Source organism: Arachis hypogaea, chromosome 6, assembly GCF_003086295.3.
Source record: "Arachis hypogaea cultivar Tifrunner chromosome 6, arahy.Tifrunner.gnm2.J5K5, whole genome shotgun sequence".
NCBI classification, from domain to species: domain Eukaryota; kingdom Viridiplantae; phylum Streptophyta; class Magnoliopsida; order Fabales; family Fabaceae; genus Arachis; species Arachis hypogaea.
This window is the reverse complement of record NC_092041.1, coordinates 106,156,557-106,179,338: the sequence shown is the minus strand read 5'-3', so window position 1 is coordinate 106,179,338 and position 22,782 is coordinate 106,156,557. Positions and strand designations below refer to the sequence as shown.

Below are 22,782 nucleotides of genomic sequence, written 5' to 3'. Positions count from 1 at the left end.
ACCAAATATTTTAGTATGACTATGTTACCGTGACTATAATATTTTAAAAAATATTATTAAAATTAAAATAATATTTTTTATTATTTAACAACGCTTTTTAAAAAATATTATTTCAAAAAATGTTATCAAAATATAAAAAAATATAATTTTAATTTTAATAATACTTACATAATTACTATAGCCGCGGTAAACATAAACTATACATTCTTAGAATTCATATTAGAATTCATATGTCTAGAAATAGTTAAAGCCTTGTTTTAAAGAGATACTGCTTCCTGATTTCTTTCTTGTCAAGTAAAAAAAATTTCGGCACAAGTTATTTTTCTTTTCCCTGCATTTCCGCGTTAAGAAACCAGTCATGGCAAAACGGAATAGATTAGATAAGATTTCTAACTTGCTTTATAAGTTTAAGCTTAGCAACTTAGTCAAAACAAACAACACAACTTGTCTATTGAAATGTGAAAGCAATCAATCTCATACCACACACAAAAATGCTTCCAGAATTATGCTACGTGATTATTATGTCCATTTTGTAGTAGAAGAGATATTTTTCTCAAACCCAAAGCGAGTGGGAAAAGCCATTCAAGTAAATAACATGCGAACTTGTATTCACAAAGACTTGTTAAAGCAAATTTGTTTTATAAACTTGAGTATACAAATGAGAAAATTTAGAGAGCGAATAAGTTTTTGCCAATAGTTAACTAATATACCAAATTGTTTATATTATATCAATTTCTATACATATGTATGTACACATGAATAGTATAATTTACACTCATTATACCCAAAACCTGCATACAATTTGAAAGAAATTATTCGTTGACAGGTCATAATATTTTCTGCTCTTCCACAACTTTATATAATATAAATTTTTGCTAAATCTTTTTTGTTTTGTTTTTGCCACTTGTCTTTCTGTTTGTAATTTGTACGTGATATTGATATCTGAAAATGTTCTATAAACACTGTTGTTTAAAAGATCGTAGACAGTGGTAGAGCTTAAAAAAAAGTTTTGGGAAGGCCAAAGATTTTTCTATAATAATAATAATAATAATAATAATAATTTAAAGTCTAATAAAATATTTGTTAATTCTTTTTATCTAATAAATGAGTGATACTCTAAAATAGTCTATAAAAACTTAGTTAAACACGTTCATTCTTAAAAAAAATCTATTTACCAAATCAGTCTTAATTTTTATTTCGTTAATCAAATCAGTCTTCGTATCAAATTGTTCATTTATATAAAAGAATTAATATAAAAATTTTAAATTTTTTTAGAAATAGTTGTCTTTATTTAATAATAATAATAATAATATAAATTAATTTTTTAATTTTTTTAAAATTAAATTATACAGTTGATCTCTACACTTTAAAATTTTATTATTAAGTTCCTAAAGAGAATTAAATTTTATAATTTAGTTCCGCCGTTCAAAAAAATGTTTGATTTAATAGAATATTCTCAGCATATTCGTTATTTTAAACATGTAAGCTACACGTTTTTGACAATAGGGACCAATTTACAATTTTAGTGAAAGTATAGGAATTGACTGTATAATTTAACAATTTGAAAATGACAAAAAACTCTCTAGAATATATGAACCACCCCACTCTCTCCAATTCTCTCACTCTCACTTTCTCACTTTTTAAAATGACACCCAACCCTAGTGCTCTATGTCTCTCACCTCAGTTCACCGTCGCCGCGCAAGATCCACCGTATTTGTGCTTACGAGTCAGGTCTCGTCTCCTTCCTCCATCTCGCCTCTCTCATCCGGCGACTTTTTCTTCTCTTCCAATCCCAATACTGAACACTGATAAATATAAGAGAACAATTTCAATCCCAAACATGAGAGCATTGGAGTTGGGGTGCCATTTTGAAAAGTGAAAAAGTGAGACTGTGAGAGGGAAAGAGTTGGAGAGGGGTGGGATGGATTCAGACAGCCTAAAAAATTTTTGGTCATTTTTAAATGGTTAAATTATACGGTCGGTTCCCATACTTTCACTAAAATTGTAAATTGGTCTTATTGTCAAACATGTGCAGCTTACATGTTTAAAATAAAGAATATGTTGAGAATATTCTATTAAATCAAACACTTTTTGAACGACGGAGACTAAATTGCAAATTTTAATTCTCTTTAGAGATTAAATTAAAACTTTTTAAAATATAGAGACCAATTTATAATTTCACTAAAAGTATAAGGACTAACTATATAATTTAACTTTTTTAATCAAAATTTGATGTAAAAATTAATATATCTAACAAAATAAAAGGTTATGGATTGATTGGATAGGCGATTAAAATTTATTAATTAAGAATTAAATTTTTCAACTAGAAATTTTTTAGAGACGGATTTAAAATTTTACTCTTTAATAAATATATTAAAACTTAAATTTTAGTTATTTAATAAAAGTTTTTAGCTTTTAAAAATATTTATAAATATGATACTTATTAATCAAATCATCAAATTATTTACCTATTACAAGATAAAATCTTGAAAAAATTTAAAAATTATTAAAATAGAATTTATACCCACAAGTTCATAAAAGAAAAATATAATTCTAATATATTGACTAAATAAATTATAAAGATTTTTATTTATCACGCATATATGCACGCGCATATATATAAAATAAAAAAATAGAGACAATAAAATATAGGAATTATCCAAATAAAAAAATTTTAAAAGACAATAAAAATTCAGCTTAAATAATATAAAATTATTTTATTTAATATTTATTAATTATTATTAAAATAATTATATAATTTTAAATATAATAAATATATAATAACTTTAACTATTATTAAAGAATAATAAATGTTTTATTTCAACCGCACATAACAAGAGAGTCTACATAGCCAGCTCAGATCATTCCAACTCCTAAGAAATAATTTACTAAGTAAATTTACCTAAGCCACACTCTTAATGCATACATAACATGTGCTACAAAAATAAGCCATAATTAGTCATGATAGTTTTTTAAAATTCCACACTTAACATTTAACTATTATAATAAAGTAAGTCATTGTAGTAGTTTATTTTCTATTTTTAAAGTTTTTTTAAAGCTATGATTGAATTCTGATCAAGATTTGGTTATTGGAGAATAAGAATCCCCCATCTTTTCACTCTCCTTATTCTGTTAGCAAGTAAAAGGAAGTACCAAGGAAACTTGGTCCAACCACTAGAAGAGTTTCGTGCCGCAAAATGTCCTAAACTTTTGACTTTTTATATATCTTTACTACTCATTTGGAATTTCCTTCTACATTTCCATTTCTACCGTATAAATAAATAATTGCGGTACTTCCAATCACACCACGAGTTAAGTATATACAAAGTTTGACAAATAATAACTTGACATTGAAAATTCACTTTCAACAAGAGAAAGGGAATGAAATTCGTTAGTGATAAGGCAGATTTGGTTAGTTAAGTTGGTTAGTTACTAGTTAAGGCAGTTTTAGAAAGTTAGAGAGAGTGCCACTCTGACACTGGTTAGTTAGAAAGCTGGTTAAGTTAACCGACTTAATAACCATAATAGGAAAATTATCAACGTTGGAGAAAAGGTTGCTATTTGTCTTGTATAGTGAGCTTGTGAATGATGATATTAGTCTCTGAAAAGAATTAAAATGACACAATTGGTTAACTGACTTTTTTATTATCACTCATTTGCATTCAATTAAATCAAATTAAAAATATATTTATTTATAATTTCAATCTCTGCATCATGTTTAAGCCTTTTCTTTTCTCCATCTCTCCAACTTGTTTTCCCATTAACATGTCAACAAAAAATCGAAGTTATCTAACAAAAAAGTAGGGCTTTTTACTGTCAAAAGAAAAAAAGTGTTGTAACAAAGTCAAATTAACTGACTAAAGTACATTGGAACAGGTGAAACCTTTCCTATAATATATACTTGTAAGTTGCTGGTTAAATTAACTTACTCAGTTTAGTAATTAGAGTTGTGTTAACCATAGTTAGATGTGATCATATATATATACACTTGTAAGTTGCGTTAATCAGTGTATGGTTAACCATTCACTTGAATCCATATTCTGTTTTCTCCAAGTTCACTTTGCAACTATACATATTCACACACGGAGAGAAAAGATAAAGATTCTCAACTATAATAAGTTCACTTTGCCTCATCATTGCAGATTTCTTCAGCTTTCAACAAGAGAAAGGGAAAGATGATGCCAGATAGTGAAATTCATCCAAGGAGTCAAGAATCAGTTGAAAGGTTTGTCCCTTTGTTATGTTCTTCAAGTTCATCATTTTATAATAACACAACTTTTTATGAACTTAACGTATGCATTATGTGTTTTCCAGTCAAGCAAGCTCTTACCAAGGAGTGAGTTTCCCGTCCCCATTGAACGGCGTTGTAATCTTTGTCATATCCACATTAGGTGGATACCTCCAAGTTCGATTCCAATCGAAGAACGTGTCGCCATTCGAAGAACACTACCAGATTATGTGGGCAGCTTCTATGGTGCTATCCCTTTATTCCATCATGTTGATTGGTGAATTCAATCTTGAGGTACGTAAACATAGCTTCGTTTCGATTGCGAAACGCTTCACTGTGCTTATGGGAGCTCTTGAGGCTGTGTTGCTCACTATAATCATAATGCCCTGGTTTGGGTATTTGAAGTTGGTACTTTGGAGCATTTGTTTTCTGAAAGCAACATTGGCTTCCTATGAAGAAATGTGCCAATGTTTTCATCAGGTGTTTTCTCAAACCGTTGATACCATAAGAAGCTATTTTAGCAGAGAAGAAAAACGCTTGCCAGTCTAGTGTACCATTACTATTGCTAGCAACATGAGGAAACTTTAATATAACAAATTACACCAATTTATTCGTTGATATTGGTTACTTACACGTTGGTTTTCTAGTTGGCTTGATGTTCTTCTATTATTAAGCTATATGTGGAGAAAGAGAAGTAGCAGCAGATTAAAGAGATGTGTTGTTTATTGTCCTGGTCTAGAACTACCAACAGTGATAAAAGGGAGTTGAGAGTTACTAATCAACCATCACTTTAGAGCCGGATGGGAGTAGTGTACCTTGCAAGGACTCCGACAATCAAGTCAATTTGAGGTCTAAGATACTAGGATTAGGGTTAGAAAAGATACCTGAGGAGGGAAGTTGCCCTCTAGTATTTATAGCCTTTGGTGATGAGAGATTTGAAGAAAATCTCTGTTTGATTCTGCCTTATTTTGTGGGATATGGTTCTGATTTGGGCGTATACGTCCCTAAATGAACCATTTATGTGCGTCGTGGCCCAACGTGAAAGGTGGTCGTAACATTTATGTATAGGAATTTTGTCAAGAGATTTTTGTTTATGTATAGAGATTGAGGGAAATGGATCTATTAGTTGAAGTCTTTAGTTGTAGTCTAATTAACTACGTTAAGAATATTTTTGTATTGTTAATTGCATATCTTTGTGTAATTGAGACAAATAGGCGGACAATAGTTCGATAAAGGAATGGGATCGGAGAAAAATACTTCCCCAAATAGGTGGCTACTTGTAATTTCACAGTTGTATTACTTGATTTGATCATCTCTAAACCCTAACGAAGTGCTTCAAAAACAAGCCTGGTGGCGAACACAAAACCGATGCTATGGACTGATTTTATGAGACTTTTCCAAAGTAATAATAAGTAAACTGCCTTAAGAGTCGCAGACGATTTTCCAAGAGAAACCATGATAGATTACATTTGAGCTAAGAACTTTAACCTTTGGATGCTTAATCTCATTTTTCGTACAAATAAGACTATACAACCTAAAATATCAGTTTGACTAGCCTAGCACTTGCAAATTTGTTACATTTACACAAAAATATGTAAACCACATTCAATGTAAAATAAATACTATCTAACACATTCAACTTGCAAGGTTAAATCCTTGATTCCAGCATTATGCAATAAACGAGAAACTTGAGACTTTGCAGACACTTTGTCACTGTCTGTTGACACATGTAGATGAAGTGTCCCAACTACATCTGTGTTTGTTAAGCTCCATACGTGAAACTTTTGAATGCCAGAAACACCTTTTATCTTCACTATATCAGTTAACACATCCTTGAGTTCAAGCTCATGCGCTCTCGGAACTCTCTGGAGCAAAATTTCGGCCGAATTTCTGAGTAAAGGTATTACAGAGGATACAATTAAAACCGAAATGAAAATTGAGCAGGCGGGGTCAGCAACAAGCCATCCCTTGTACTTTATTAATAGGGTAGATATAACGACGCCAACACTCCCCATTGTGTCTGCAAGAACATGCAAGAATATGCCTTCCATATTGTGATCAATATGGTGATGGCTGTGCTCTCGCTGCTCCTCTGCTTTAGTATACGATTCCCATAGCTCTGAATCGCAATGTCCAGTAGAGTTCACTCCTTCACAATGAGATTTGGCAACATCGATAACATCCAAGCAGTGAGCAACTGAAGCTTCATGACAATGGTGGTTAGCATGGTGATGGTCAGGATTATGATGATGTTTGTGTTGATGTTCATGGCAGTTGGTGTTCTCATGATGCTGAATGCTCTGAATCCCATGACTGTCTGCATGACAGTCGCCCTTCACTGGATGATTGCAGTGATGGTGATTACCAGAATCACCATGGCATGAATTTTCTTGGCAACCACCAGAAACGTTAGTTTGCTCTTGATTGCTTCCATGTATGGCATGGTGATGATGTTGCTTACCATGGGAATGGTGGGAGTGATGAGTATGTAACTCTGAGTGAGAGTGAGAGTGAGAGTGAGAGCATGATCCAGACCCTCCATGGGCATGATGATGTTCCTCATGAAAGAATATCAAGCCAATCACATTGACTAAAAGCCCTCCGATAGACACAACTAACAAACTACTCGTTGATATTTCTTGAGGATCCAATATCCTCTCAAAAGACTCCACCACTATCAAAGCTCCCACAAGAACAAGAAAAACAGCATTTGCATACCCCGACAGAACCTCAAACCTTCCGCGGCCATAGTAATAGTAATTATTTGCAGGTAAACGAGATATATATGAAGCATACAGCCCAATGGCCAAAGCAGCACAATCAAACAACATGTGACAAGCATCCGATATCAGCCCAAGACTATTACTCATAAATCCTGCAACAAATTCCACAACCATATACCCAGTGTTGATCAAGAGAAAGAGGGCGATTTTCCGCGATTTCCTCTCGCTCAAAATATGCCTAATAGGCTTCATAATCATATCAGACAAGAACTCCGAGGACTCCTCCCTAGATCCAGCAACATCATGGCGAAAAGGATCTAAGTCTCTAACAGCAATGTACAGCAATAAACCACAAAGCAACAAACCCCAAAGCGAAAGTTCGGGGAAATAGAAAAGCTGCAATAATAATATACACACAAAAGTGACCAAATACTCCCTCTGAGTGTCCTTAGAACTCACCAGCTTCTCATCATTGGTGTAATTCTCACTCAAAATCACAGCGAACGCAACAGTATTAACCAAAGGCCAAGCCAAATCCCCAAAGGAAACACTATCTTCTTCAGATTCAAACACGAAAAAACTAACTAGAGCAGGAACAAGAAGCACAATTGTAGTGAAAAACAGAGTAATTAGCCGTACCCGTTTTTGACCTAGCTGCCGAATCGTTCCCCAATCCATCGAAATTCTTTCGTAACAACCGATAAACCCAGCCACAAATGGAAGCAGCATTGGCCAAATCGCCACACAGCTTTCGCTCGGGAGAATCATCTTCCCCAATTTGTTAGACAGAGGGAAGCACTCTTCTTTATCCCAACCAAAAGCCAGCATAAACAATCCCAAAATCAGAGTTCCGAAGCCACGCAATTTTCGCCACCGGTTCCAGTTCTGAGTCCTCCGCTCTGCAAAGAACCGCGCTGCCACGGTCCCGGTGAACTCGGCGAGGATGGTGGCGGCGGTGCCGCAGTAGCGGAGAGCCTGGAAGCGGAGGAGAAAAACAAGAGCGAGAAGGACTGATTTTGCGACAAGAAGCCTCTGCTGAGAGTGTGTTAAAGAAGAAAGCGCAAGAAGAGGCTGCTTCGGTTTGTGTTGGTTGAAAGGGTCTAAGGAATTGGAAGAAGAGAAGAAGAGAGAAGAGTGGGACGAGAAGAGGGAGAAGGAGAGGGTTAAGAGGAAGGAGAGGAGGGAGAGGAGGAAGGAGAAGGGGAAGAGGGAGAAGGAAGGGGAGGAGCGGAGAAAAGGGAGGAGGGAGTAGAGGGAGCGAAGGGAGAGGAGGAGGAGGAAGAGGAAGGAGAGGGACGATTTCGATTTGGATGAGGATTTGAAGGAGGGGATGGTGGAGAGACGGGTTTTGGATGGGGTTGCGGTTGGGGTCGATGAGGAAGAAGTGTATGGGAACGAAGGGTAGCGTGTGGGACTGGAGCTGAAGGTGGTGGGGGAGGTGGAGCGCGGTGGAACTGAGAGGCGATGCGGTCGTTGATGATGATGGTGGTGGTGGTTGGCCATGGTGGGGAGCGGTTCAGTTCGTAAGTGGAGACAAATGGAATAGAGTGAAAGTGACAGTGAGAGCCTGAGAGGGGACGATCTGATCGGATGCGGAGAGCTTAGTACAAACCTATACTGTAAGTCTGCTACAGACTCTCTCTCTTACCCGGCTAAATATGAAAAAATTAAGATTTAATTACTCTGCAGGTTTTATAATTTCACCGAATTTTCAATTAGGTTTTTATACTTTTTTTTAATTGAATTTTTGTACTTTTTTTTTCAACTAAGTTCCTGCCATCAGTGTACCGTTTGAGATAATAAAATATTCTTCATAAAAAAAAGAATATTCTTGGTAATTAGCTGTAGAGGCTTGGTGAAATAATCTGAATTTTTTCCTAATACCCAAATAACCCTTTACATTTCATTCCTAAGAAAAAAAGAAACCCTAAGTTTCTCCTGTCTTCTCTGTCTCCTGCCTCCGTCGACGGCGTGTGTGTCTGCCATCGACTGCAACAGACGGTTGTTGGTGTCCCCTCCGTCGCCCTCTTTCTGCGCTGGGCCCTTGTGCGTTGTTGTTGTCAGAGGTCTTCTCCATGGTTTGTCCGGCCAAGGCGTCTTTCTTCCGCCGCGGTGAAGGCCCTCGCCTGGAGTCACCGTGCCGCACGTTGCCGAGCCTCCGACTGTTAGTGTTGCAAGTGTGAGGAGTGTTGAAGTTAGTCCCACATCTAAGAAAGCATGGAAGAGTGAGGAGTTTAAAAGATGAGAGACCCATTAACTTGACACCTTAAGGTTTTGAGTTGGATGTGGTGTCTTCTCATCTTATGTTCTCTCACTTGATTCCTCCCCGAAGTCTCCCCAGTTGTCGAGAGCTCTCCACGGTCGGCCCAACACCGACCACGTCTCTGCTCCATCTCTCTGCAAGTAAGTGACAAAGAAAAAATTCTAATTTTTTCAGTGTTAAAAGTTGATATTTGTGTTATTTTTTTTCAAAAAAAATATGGCATTGTTTGACTGTTGTTGCTGTGATGGTGCTTTAAATGGATTCGACTTCTATTTTTATTAAATGGATTTTACTTTCAATGGGAGATTTGTGAAAGTGTAATGTATGCTGATGGTTTCAACTTATGAAAGTCTAAACCTTTTTTTCAAATTGTGTGATTGAATGGAGCTACTATGGCATTGGATGATGAATTTTGTTTATTCCTGAATGTTGATTGTTGTGGCTGTGCTGATGTTACTTTAAATGGATTATGTTTTTGTTTTTAATACCTGTAGGGATAGGAGACTCGGATTTTACCATAGACATACACCATGGTGGCACGTTTCATGATTTAGGAAATGGGCTAGAATATTTGGGGGGAAAGGTGTTGGAAGATATGCATTATGAGCTCGATGAATGGAGTTTGCAAGAAATAGTTAATGAGTTGCAAAAGTTAGGGTACAAAGAGAATGCCAGGATCTGGTATTATGAACCAGGCTGTCAATTGAGCTCGGGTCTCAGAGAGTTGATAAGTGATGGAGATGCCATGAGAATGGGTAGGTTATTAGTGTCGCAAACTGTTAAGTATTACTCGGTGTATGTTGTTGATGGCTGTAGGGAAGGTAACGGTGTTGAGATATATTTGAATGATAAGGACTATGTGCCAACTGAAGCTGAGTACAATGAGAGTGGTTTCGTAGAAGTAGAGGTTGAATGTGAATCAGAAGCGTCTAGTGAGGAGGATAGATTTGATGACAGTGCAGACGATAGAGAACACGAGGATCATTTTGGGTTTGACGTTGAAAATGGAAATGATGGTGGAGTTGGAAATGCTTTTGGGGGATTTGATGGCCCTTTAAATGAATATGACAATGCTCAAACTGGTGGTGTTGATGCTGCTGTGAATGACGCCGCCGTTAGGGATGATGTTGAGGTTGGAGAGATTTTCAAGGGTTATGAAACTGAAGATATTGATAGCTTTGAGGGAGATTCGGATGATATGATTAAGAAGAGAAGATATCCTAAATACAATGAGGCTAAGATGAATAGGGAATATGTGTTTAAGGTGGGATTGGAGTTCAAGTCACTTGGTCAGTTTAAGGATGCTATTAGGGAGCATGCTCTGTTGAATGGAAGGGATATTAGGTATATCAAGAATGATAAGGTTAGATGTAGAGTGGGCTGTAGAGGAAAGAAAGGGAAGTGTAGGTGGATGGCGTTTGCATCCAAAGTTGGTGGTTCCAATTGCTTTTGGCTGAAGACCCTTAACGGAAAGCACACTTGTGGACGAGATTACAGCGGTAGGCTTGCATCAAGTAGTTGGGTGTCTCAGAAGATTGTTACCAATATTAGTAGGGGGAGGAGATGAAGATTGCAATAGTAATTCAGACCATTCAGGATAAATACATGGCTAATATTTCAGTCACAAAGGCTTATTGGCGAGGAGAAAGGCGAGGGAAGAAGTACATGGCAGGACTATTCTACAATATGGCAAGCTTAGAGATTACTGTGCAGAAATTATGAGGACAAATCCCGGGTCAACTACTCAAATTTTGGTTGACAGGCCTTCAATTACACACCAACCAAGGTTTATGAGGATGTATATGTGTCTAAATTCTGTCAAGCAAGACTTTTTGGCTGGTTGCAGGCCTATCATAGGAGTAGATGGCTGCCACTTGAAGGGTGATCATGGTCAACAACTATTGGTAGCTGTCGGAAGAAATCCAAACGATAACTATTTTCCAATTGTTGTTGCTGTTGTAGAGGCTGAGACTAGAGACAGTTGGGATTGGTTTATAAACCTGTTATTGGATGATATTGGAGATGTCAGTAGAAGAAAGTGGGTATTCATGTCTGACCAATAAAAGGTTAGCATTTGCAAGTTAAATCTTGTAAAATTGAACTTTTACTATGGCGATCTCTCTTGTAAAATTGTCTCTTGTTTTATCATCTTAGTGAAAATGTAGCTACAGTTTTTAATAGGCTTATAAAAGCTGCAATGTAGCATGTGTATGATTTAGTAGTTGTCTTAGCTAGTTTGCTCTTAATTTTTTTTCTCATTACACACTTTTACATTTCTCATAATGGTTTTATGTTCTTGAAATCTGTTTATATTGATCATATCTTGAAAATTTATCTTAGTTAATGAAAGAATGAAACACAGAAGAATAATCATATTTATAGCCAGAATGAAAATCTTCTTTGACCCCAACATGATTGTATAGTGTTAACAAGTGGCTTTTGATTTGGATTTTGGTCTTGCAAGTTGCAAGTGGACGACTTATTAAAACAGTTTTTTATTTTGTAGAAATTATCATTGGCCACACAATAAATATTGCTATTAAAACACTTTTCTTATCAAGTTTCTTATTTTGATTTTTGAGATTATTGAAATGTTCTGTCAGTAATCATGGTGGACCCTTAAATCATAGATGCACAAGTCTCATCTCTTTTGGATCAATTCATAATTTGATTATGACTAAATTTGAAAAGTTATTATTACGGGGAAAAACAAAAACAGTGATATAAGAATTTACTTTTTTTTAATTTATTTATTAATTTATTTACTTTTAATATGATATGTTGCAGCTGCTGAAAACTGAAATATTTATCATATGTTGTTGCCTTTTATAAGTGAATTATATATGATATGTTGCAGCTCTATAAAAAGTTATTATATATGATATGATGCAGCTACATGGATCTGAATTATATATGCTGTGCTGCAGGGTTTGATGCAAGTTTTTCAAGAGATGATGTCGGCGTTAGAGCATCGACTATGCTTGAGACATCTGTATGCGAATTGCAAGAAAGCATATGGAGGTGGGACTATTTTGCGGGATCTAATTCTATCAATAGCTAAAGCTACATATGTGGAGGAATGGGAGAGGAGGATGACTCAACTAATGAACATCAACCGTCAATGCTATGAAAAGTTAGCATCATTGGATCCAAAGCTCTGGTACAAGAGCCACTTCACGTTTCTTGCTAAGAGCGACATGTTGATGAATAACATATCTGAAGCTTTCAATGGTAGGATCTTAGAGGCAAGAGACAAGCCCATACTTACTATGTTCGAGTGGATTCAGTATTATTGGATGTCTCGGTTTGCTGAAAAAAAGAAGAAGGCCGAAAAATATGAGTACAATCATGCCTAAACCCAAAAAGAGGCTTGATGTCATTGCTACGCGAGCTATGGAGTGGCAAGCAAGATGGGCTGGAGGACTGAAATACGAAGTTTCTCATAAAAACTGGATGATTGTTGAGAGATTTGTGGTTGACTTGTTGGCTGGAATGTGTAGCTGCAGATTTTGGGGCCAACCACATCCACCGGTGCAGTGGCTCCAACCACAGCCACCTCACAACAAACTTTGCCTCTTGAAGGGCCAGCCTCCCAGCCTCTCCTAGTCCTAGCTGTGGCAAGTGCAAAATCTCACCAAGCACCTAGAGCATCTTCTCAACCTTTACCAAAGACAAAGGTGTTTGGTGTGAGGAGAAGTGGACGGCTGAAGTTAGGAGTGATGAAGCAAAAAGGAGCACCTAGTCTACATATAGACCTAAGTGATGACTGAAGTCTCTTTATATTTATAGTTAGGGTTGTTGGGGTTGCTGTTAAATAGTATATCTTGTGATGAATTGTGTTTATGTGGCCACTGTTTATTATGTGGATAGGACCACTATTTTGATATTTTGTAATCAGGTTGGACCACTTTTAATTGTTGCACTTCTTGGATCCTTATTTTGGATTAGTTATATGTGGCATATTATATGACCACTTATGTTATGATATTTTGTGTAAGTATGGTTTACAAGAACACTTAATGAAAATATATGTAGCATATTTTCTGGCCACTTCTTGTTGCAAGTTGTTGTCAATTGTGAAAATTTAAATATTCACATTGATAAAGTTGCTTCCCAACTATCATTTGTTATACACACGAAATACATCAAAGTGCAAAATTGATTCAAACTAAACTTAATTAACTTTAATTGGATTGAAGCCATACAATCTCTTATATTACAACTTCATAGCACACATAACTCTAATCTCTAGCAAACCACATTCCAATTATTAAGACTAGCAAAAATATAAATAGCATATATTGCATTTTACATTGAATTTTCATATTGTCATCCAACCTCCCAACTTGTTCTTGGAGAATATTCAACTCATCACATAATCTACCCACACAAGCATCTATTTCTTTGGCTTCAACAATTAATCTCTCTATCTCCACGTTTAGCCTCTCTATCTTTCTTTCTTGTGCATCCAATTTCCACATTTCAGCTTCCAACTTAGCAGAATTTTGTGTTCCAACAACTTCAACAGCAGCAGCAGATACGTTACTTCTTGCACCAACTTCATCAACCCACTCAAAAAATTTACATCTTCTGTTAGGGCAAGAAATAAATCTTCTATTAGAATTCTTTGTGGTTCCTGAAATTTGAAGACTGAGAGTGTCACCACACAAACAGTGAACCCGTCTTTTCTTTTCCTTTGGCCACCCATTCTTTGCACCGTCATCAACCTCAATCCAATCAAAATCATCAATCCACTCAAAAAAGTTGCATTTTGGTATCTTCCCACAAGTAACATACCTCCTACCATTGTCAGAAACGGCTGAGGAACGGCGGACGGTTACTGCCTCTCCACAGAAACACAGGTGTCTTCTTTCCTTCGAGTACGAGCTCCTCGAAACACAGCTTCCCGAAGAGAGAATGAATGAGGTTCCTTGACTATGAGCCATAAATTTGGAGAATATAAAAACTAAAAATGAAAAAGGGAGAAGAAGAGAAACCTCAGATACTGCAACGAGAGTATTTATAGGGAGAAGACAGGGGTAAATAAGTCATTCCAAAACTCACTAACGTTTTTTTTAACGTCAAACGTTAATAGGGACTAAATTGAAAAAAAAAAGGTACAGGGACCCAATTGAAAAGAAAAAAAGTATAGGGACCTAATTGAAAATTCGGTGAAATTATAGGGACCTGCAGAGTAATTAAACCAAAAATTAATTATGATTAACATTTAATTAGACTTAATTAATAAACAAATTTAAATGTGTAACATTATTTTTTATCTTAATAATAAAATAACAAAGGTTAAAAGTTAAATTTATTCCAAAAGATGAGATTTTATCTAAATTATTTTTGAAAAATTTTATTAATTGATCATTTAAAGATTAAAAATTTATGATATTTATCTTTTATTATTGCACTCATAATTTTTATCAGAATTGATGATGTAAGATATTAACTTTAGATAAAGTATATATTTTTTATTTTGGTTCTTTTTTTGTTTATTGCTCATTTGATACTATTTTTTTTTGGAATAAAATAGGCCTAGGTCCAAGAAAGAAAATATAATCTACACTTTTGAACTATATTAATAGTACGAGTACAATTTCCTAAACATTTTGTAATAGCATTTCTAAATTCTTGAGAGCTATATCTAAGAACCTAAATCCTAAGTCATCATCCAAACTCCTCCTTGCCAATCAATTAGCGCTTCAATTGACTTCTCTATAAATATGGCAGAACCTTAGCTTCCACAGTCTTTGTTTTATCTTAACAATTTTTCTTATTATCTCATGATGAATCTGATTAATTCTATTTTTTTTTGTTGTGATAGACTTGAGTATTTCTTTTGCATCATTTTTCACTATGACTCGGCGCATACCCATATTCCAAGCCATCCGCAACCCATGGAGAATTCCAAACATCTCCATTTGCTCTGCGCTGCAATAACCTGTGTTAGCTTCAAATTCAACAATCCACTCTCCTAAATAAGTACACAACACACATCCGTATCCTGCTCTTTGTCTTTGGTTGTTAGATGTTCTGTCTGTATTAAGTTTGATCTACCCCTGCGGTGATGGTTTTTAATTTATTTGTATCTCTTTTATTGTTTGTTCTTACTATATGTGACTGCTTTTTATTTATGAGTGCTTGCTTATTTTTTGTAATGTATTCTAGTATTTAGAATTTAAGATTGTTAGATCTAGAGTATGGAAGGTTGAAAATCTCCTGACATCTCTATTTCTAGATCTACCGGCAAGTAGTTAGAAAGACATATGCTCATTTACATTGAGAGTCTTTCCCATATATATTGCTCAGATTATTAACTATCTAATCCTCTAATTCTGATTAAAAAAAGTGGGAGACAACTCTGGGATTTAGCATTTGTATCCACACTCTTACTGTCTTAAGGCAATCTCTTAATACAGGTATTGTTGGGCTTTTTTATATAAATAAATATTCAAAAAACATTAATTCCGAAAATACGCACGGCACCAATTTATTCCATAGATGAGCAGTGCCAATTTTTGGGAGGCGCCTGTAAAATGGTATTACACTATAAATTATGGGTGGTGACAACAAAATGGAGCTAACATTGGCAGGCATCAGCATGGGCATCCAAAAAATGGCGCATTCCAAGCATGATGAGCACGAATTGGAGCACCTCAAGAGCAGCGCCAACGAAATAGTCCATTGTGCATGTGAGACTAAAATAATTAGAGAAATTAAGTTTAGATTTTGCTAATACAGTTGATAAATAAATTGATAAAATACTATTTTAATTTTTATATTCGAATTAAATTTTAATTTTGTGTTTAATATTTAAAATTTTATTTTTGTCTCAAATTTTTTATATTTTATTTTTTATTTTTAATCAATATTAATTTTTTTAAATATCATTTGTTTAAATTAGGATTTTTTTTCTTTTCTTATTCTTTCTAATAATTTTACCACCAAATCACTACAATTACTATCATATTCATCACCATTGAAAAATAATAATAAAAGAAAGAGGTATATTTAGAAGAAAATAAAATAATTTTTTATCAAAAACCTAATAAAACAAAGGATAATTATATTGTGTCTATAAATTTTGTACCTAAATTGCTTAAATAAGTATTAAAAAGTGAAACTTATGTTTCTATGAAGTTAAAACGTGTATTTTATAAATATTATAGAATAACGCTTAAAACAAAATATTACATTTGACACAACTGTGATATTTTAAATTTTAATTTAATTGTGAAAGACTAAAATAATATTTTCTTCTAAATAAACATCCAGTAAAAATTTTTCATCTAAAATATAAATTTAAAATATTAAATCTATCATAATTGTGTTTTTATTCAACATCTTTACTATTATATTCTTAACAAATACTTTCCTTCTACATTCATATGTCGACACGTATCTTTCTCAACAAATTCCTTTACCATTTTTATGTACTTAACAATTACAAAAGAAGCAAAATTATTCAAATTCATTTGTCCTCTGGGACACAGCATATGCACAAGAGTCTATTTCCTTTCACTAAAAGGATCATCTAATCATCTAGATCTTATATTAAAGAGTGCAAGACACATGATTCTACTTTTCCTTTTAAAGTCAAAACTCTATAAAAGGAAAAGATTCATCAAGCCCATGGACCGTGGCAAAATTCTACTACCTTTTTAAGTTTAGTTTGGTTTATAAAATGGTGTTTACTACGGTACAATGATAAATTTATACGTATCGATATAATAAAAACGTGGACAAATAACAAAACGCCACGTGAATTATATTATTTCCGTCAATATTTAATTTTTATTTTTTTAAAATATATATCTTAACATTATTTTTACTAAAATACCCTCATAATTTAATAAAAATAAAAAATATTTTTTATATAAATATATAAAAAAGACTTAAATGTCCTTTTTACGGAAATTATTATTCTTATGGAAAAGGTGTTGGTGTATTGGGAGAATATTGGGGGATGGGGGGATTTACCCGATGGTGAAAGTGGTGGTCAACACGCAGGGGCGTGGTGACCAAGCCAGGATTCAACGTGGCTCACCACGCAGGGGCGAGATGACGGGGCCGGAATCCGTCGTGGCACACCACGCGGGGGCGTGCTGACGTGGCCGACATGCAGCGACTGGCACCACGCAGGGGCGTGGTGGAGCTGGCGTGGCAGAGCCCCGATGCACCACGGGGGGGCGTGCTGAAGCTGCTGGCATGCAGGGGACATGTATCACCCCGGTAAACAGCATGCAGCAGAGGTTGGAGAGCTTGAAGCTCTATATAAACGAAGAAGGAAGCTAGCCTTATGCATTTTATGGAGAGTGGGTAGGAGAGCTTAGTGTTTCTCCATATAAGCAGCTGAGAAGTGTTCTTCCAAGGAGGTTGTTGTTGCTCACCGTTCCCAGCTGGAAAAAAAGGGAAAAGGGAAGAAAAAAAAATATTATTTTATTTTTATTTTAAAGAATGGTTCGTGATTATAAAGCTCCAGAGGAACATATTGTAAATTATTTGGATCATCCAATCTATGTAAGTTGCTAAATTATAAGCTCGGAAGGGTTGTGTATTTTTATTTTTATTTCTGTTTTTTATGTTATTTATTTAGTTTGTTTTTGCTAATTTTAAATTATTCCGCTGTTATAAAAATAAAAAAAATTAATTTGCTGTTATTTAATTTAATTTTAAATATAATCTTTTTTTTGTGTATAATTAGTTAATTGTTATACAATATTTTTTTATAATACGACAAAGTTAAAATTTTTTTAAAAAAAAAAATTTTTTACGGCAAAAATATAAAAATAATACCATATATAGTAAAATAAATAAATAATATAAATGTTGACCAAATTCAAAAGTTTAATACATTGTTAAAGTAATAAATAAATAAATATCAGAAAAAAAAATATATAGCTTGTTTGTAATGAAGTAAATAAATATGTAAATATTATTATTAATATTTGTTTATTAATAATACATGCATATTTATAGGTAATATAACAAATATAATTTTATTGATGCAGCCGAACAGAAATTTGTTGGTGCGTAAATTGGATCCGCCACAGAGTTGGAACCCGAGGGTTGAAAACTACTTACGTGTCACCGGATTCTACCACGTATCTAGGATTGGGATGATAAGAGGATCTCACCCGTTGTTAGCTGCTCTGGTTGAAAGGTGGAGGCCGGAGACTCACACTTTTGTGTTGCCGGTGGGTGAGGTTACGGTGACATTGGAGGATGTCGCACATATATTTGGCTTACCAATTGATGGAGAGCCCGTGAGTGGATGGACTGACAGTAGTAGTGATTTCGTTCAGTCACAGCATGGAAATATTCGGTCGTCAACCGGTTCTCAGTCGTAATTCAAAATCCTATATAAAGCTCGGTTGGGTTCGAAGTGTCAGAGATGCGGAGCCGTTGGACACTGAAGAGTCCATAAGGAGATACGTGAGATGTCAGATTTTCTGTCTGTTAGGGTCGACTCTATTCACAGATAAGTCGACCGCATATGCCCATGCAAAGTATCTACCATTGCTTCGCGATTTCGAGCGGATCCATACTTATAGTTGGGGTTCAGCATGTCTGGCTCATCTTTACCGAGCACTATGCCGTGCATCACGATATGATACGAAGGAGATGGATGGTCCTCTTAACCTGTTGTTTGTTTGGGCATGGGAGCGAATGCCGTGTATTTCACCCGTACCGAGGCATATCCTTCCACCTGCTGAGATACCAGTTGCCATGAGGTAAATATTTATGGTTCTTGTCGGACAATATATTCATTATGCATGTTTCAGTTACGGTTACTGACATAGATTTTTTCATTGTATCATGTTTCAGGTGGAGTCATGCGGAGCGGAGTACAGCGTGGTTGGAGAAGACTGTTGTGACATTTAGGGTTGATATAGACTACATGCAGGAGGTAACTATTTATGGTTTTAATGAATGCTAGATCCAAAGATTAATGTTATGGTTCTGACATTCGAATTATCTGTGGCAGTTTGAGTGGCGGCCGTACCAGGGAATGAACATTCCCGTCGAGTTACACAGACATCTTGATGTGTGTGATATCGTTGCTCCGTTGTTGTCGTTTGAGTGTATCGAGTGGCACCCTACGGATCGAGTGATGCGTCAGTTTGGGTTCTTACAGCCCCACCGCGAGCACCTAGGGACATTCCACTAGAGCAGCATTGCATGGCTCTTCGCGGAGTGCAGCTTTATGACTGGACAGTTTTGCTTGGGGATTGGATAGCGGAGTGGGGCAACAGGCGAAACACTCGTATGCGGGATCTACACCCCCTTCCGACATGGGACTTCATACCGACCCCGGAGTATCGGGATTGGTACGTGCGCTCATTCGGACATCTGCTGAGATTGTCGGCATATGTTCCTCATGCACCTGCACCTCAGCCACCGGAGCCACCTGCACCTCAGCCACCTGAGCCACCTCAGCCACCTCAGCCACCTCAGCCACCTCAGCATGCAGTGTTTGAGCCGGTTCCTTATTATGTACCACAGCCACCTCAGCCACAGGACCATAGTGCGTCCAGCCACCACTCTCATCACTCTCAGCACAGCCACCACTCTCATCACTCTCAGCCGGTACTGACGATTCCAGCCGGTACTGATGATTGGTTCGACTTTTCCATCGGCGGTCACAGAGATCAACAACTACAGAATTGGGCCAATGCTAGTTTGGGTGGTTGGTCAGATTTTAGTGCTCTGCATTCACCGTCGGGTACAGCTGATCCACGTGGGGCACCAGTTGGTATGAGCCATGGTTTGGAGCATCCTGCTTCCGACCACACGTCGGAAGGTGCATCGTGTGATAGTGGATTCCTTCGGCGGACATACACACTTGTTGACGAGTACAACCCCGGTGCATCTGCTCCAGCAGAGGCAGGTGGATCGGCACATCCAGGAGAGGCGGGTGGGTCAGCAGATCCAGCAGGGGCGGGTGGGTCGGCACCTCGTGTAGAGACAGGTATGGGTGACCCAGTTGCAGGTCACCCATATGACCTTCGGACGGAGCGACATCCACCTGATAGGTATACTCCGTCAAAGCCAGGTCTGAGCATGATGGATAAGGCATTGCACTGGATGGGTCGTAAGAAGTGAGCATCGGGTTGGGTTTTTAAGATTTGATAGTATGTTTCACTGTATTTTAATGTTCTGTATGTTGGTCGATGTTATTTGTAGTTAGAATATGTATCTTTGGGTAGTTAGAATATGTATGTTGGTCGATGTTATTTCATACTATGTTTCAATGTATTTTAATGTTCTGTATGTTGGTCGATGTTATCTGTAGTTAAAATATGTATGTTTCTTTCAGTAAGGCAGTAAATGTTATTTCATACTATGTTTCAATGTATTGTAATGTTCTGTGTTTATCATGTTCTTAACCATCAACGGATAATATCAAATTTAAAAATTCAAACACGACTTAGACAAGAAAGAAAATTTATTATAAAAATGCAAATTCAAAAATACAAATACAATGAAAATAAAAGTCATTCCCCCCCACCACTCGATCCGGCACGCTGAGGACATCGACTCCGACTATGTCCCTGGGCACCACAGAGACGGCATATCCGAGGACCACGCATGTCGCGTGAGTCCATTTCGTTCAAGTATCTGGTCAATTTTGGTCGACCTTTTGACGTTCGCCTCAAGGCGGGATTAGCGACCAATGTGGGTCCCTCATACGGAGGCCATGTCTCCGCATCACCTAACGGTGAGAACTCAAATTTATATACCTTACGAACTTCTGACATCTTGTACACGTCATGCACATACACGTGCCAATCGATTCGCTGGTTAGCACAGCAAGCAATAACATGACGACATGGTATTCGTTCTACCTGAAAGTGCCCACAGTCACACGTACGTCGTGCAAGATCAACGACTAACACCTTTCCACTAGTCATTTCGCGCACCTCAAATACTTCATTCCGTCTGTCAAAACGGTGCACGACTATATTCCCAGCCTGTTGCATACTTGCCTCTATCCGCTGCTGTGCGAATACGGAGTAAGTATGTCCCGCACGTTTGCGTTCGTAAGACTCAGCACTCTTCCGCACAAAAAGTTCATTTAACCGATAATATGTTGCTCGAACTAGTGCCAACACAGGTAGATTACGGGCACCCTTCAACACTGAGTTAATGCACTCGACAAGGTTCGTCGTCATATGGCCCCAACGATGTCCCTCGTCGAATGCCAATACCCAATGTCTAAGCCCAATGGCATCGCACCACCTGGCATATGCCTCACCTCGCTCTTCCAACCTCTTATAGTTGATGTTATACTCCTCCACCGTTCTTGAATACCCAATATTGACCACAAGCTTCTGCAAGTGAGGGACTTTGAATGCGCGTAGGAAGTTGCTGCCGATGTGCCTTATACAAAACATCCACCATGCTCTTGGAGGTTGCCAGTCACTTCCGAAACGATTTACCGCTGCCCGAATTGACTCATGCCGGTCCGAGATCATACCCACACCATCTTTTCTAACAACATGCATTCGCAGATTCCTTAGAAAGAAGTGCCACGCATCAGCTGTCTCCCCCTCCACTAAAGCAAAAGCAATAGGCACAATGTTCTGGTTCCCATCTTGTGCAACAGCTACCAGAAGTGTACCTTTGTACTTTCCATATAGGTGTGTTCCGTCAACCTGTACTAGGGGTTTGCAATGCCTGAATGCCCTAACGCATGGATTGAAACTCCAAAATACGCGATGAAGTATTTTTACCCCTTGAGCCTCTTCATTCCCATTGTAGAGTGGGCGTGTTTCTATCTGCACAACTGACCCAGGAATCTTCTGAACCATAACCGAGAGCCACCACGGCAAGGCTTGGTAACTCTCCTCCCAATCACCGAAAACATTCGCTATGGACTTCTGTTTTGCCAACCAAGCCTTTCGGTAACTGATGGTATAGTTGAACCTTGACTGGACTTCGGCTATTATAGTTTTCACCTTTATGGACGGGTCAGTCTCGACCAATGGCCTTATAGCCTCAGCAACTGTGTCCGAGTCCAACTTGGAATGATCCTGTGAAATCACTCCAGTTGTGCACGTGTGCCTACCGTTGTATCTGCGTATCTCCCAACAACCTTTTTTCCGTATCAAGCTGGCTCGGATAAGCCAGTCGCACCCACGCCCGTACATCTTGCACTTTGCATAGAACGTTTATGGCTCAGACTCATACACTTCGTAGTCAACTCCTCTAGCGATAGTGTAACTTCTAATTGCTGCCACGACCGACTTTCTAGAACTGTATTCCACTCCAATCCGGAACTCTCCGTCCTCGGGATCAGGAACGCCTACAGAAAGTGCCCATCATCGTTTACTAATCAATCCAAAGTATATATTAAAGATAACATATTATTTGGTCATCACGTACCTATGTTTGAATATTCCGGAAACTCCGGTGCATGCATGGCGTCGAGATCCAACTCACGCATAAAAGGTGGCACGTTCATCGGTTGACTAATCGATAGGTGAACCACTACATTATGAGCTGCTTTCTCAACTCCCACATCACCATCCTCGTCTTCGTCGCCGGCTTCATAAGTA

The 22,782-nt window shown here is 37.1% G+C and overlaps 3 protein-coding genes and 1 long non-coding RNA gene across 4 annotated transcripts; 2 read left to right on the top strand and 2 right to left on the bottom strand.

Annotated features, from left to right (window-relative positions):
• Nucleotides 1–4,089: 4,089 nt before the first annotated feature.
• On the top strand, nucleotides 4,090–5,494 carry LOC112697374 (uncharacterized). Its single transcript, XR_011862626.1, has 2 exons — nucleotides 4,090–4,225; nucleotides 4,315–5,494. It is a non-coding gene; the product is annotated as an uncharacterized lncRNA (long non-coding RNA).
• Nucleotides 5,495–5,667: 173 nt separating this feature from the next.
• Nucleotides 5,668–8,605, bottom strand: LOC112697372 (uncharacterized). The gene has a single exon (XM_025750512.3). It carries the CDS (start codon nucleotides 8,452–8,454, stop codon nucleotides 5,851–5,853), a length of 2,604 nt encoding a protein of 867 aa, XP_025606297.1. The 5' UTR covers nucleotides 8,455–8,605; the 3' UTR covers nucleotides 5,668–5,850.
• Nucleotides 8,606–17,677: 9,072 nt separating this feature from the next.
• Nucleotides 17,678–19,391, top strand: LOC112805874 (serine/threonine-protein phosphatase 7 long form homolog). The gene is made up of 5 exons (XM_072198310.1): nucleotides 17,678–17,740; nucleotides 18,232–18,556; nucleotides 18,702–18,954; nucleotides 19,049–19,130; nucleotides 19,209–19,391. Exons 1-5 carry the CDS (start codon nucleotides 17,678–17,680, stop codon nucleotides 19,389–19,391), a joined length of 906 nt encoding a protein of 301 aa, XP_072054411.1.
• A 1,327-nt stretch (nucleotides 19,392–20,718) lies between these two features.
• Nucleotides 20,719–22,374, bottom strand: LOC112697371 (uncharacterized). The gene has a single exon (XM_025750510.2). The coding sequence runs from the start codon at nucleotides 22,372–22,374 to the stop codon at nucleotides 20,719–20,721; it is 1,656 nt and encodes a 551-aa protein (XP_025606295.1).
• Nucleotides 22,375–22,782: the final 408 nt, after the last annotated feature.

Bases quoted from the DNA above. Each gene is read 5' to 3' on its own strand.
- LOC112697372 (XM_025750512.3), bottom strand. From the start codon at position 8,454: ATGGCCAACCACCACCACCATCATCATCAACGACCGCATCGCCTCTCA.
- LOC112805874 (XM_072198310.1), top strand. From the start codon at position 17,678: ATGGTTCGTGATTATAAAGCTCCAGAGGAACATATTGTAAATTATTTG. The intron at 18,557-18,701 runs GTTCTCAGTCGT...CTCTATTCACAG, and splicing joins AAATATTCGGTCGTCAACCG to ATAAGTCGACCGCATATGCC. The intron at 18,955-19,048 runs GTAAATATTTAT...ATCATGTTTCAG, and splicing joins GAGATACCAGTTGCCATGAG to GTGGAGTCATGCGGAGCGGA.
- LOC112697371 (XM_025750510.2), bottom strand. From the start codon at position 22,374: ATGTACGGGCGTGGGTGCGACTGGCTTATCCGAGCCAGCTTGATACGG.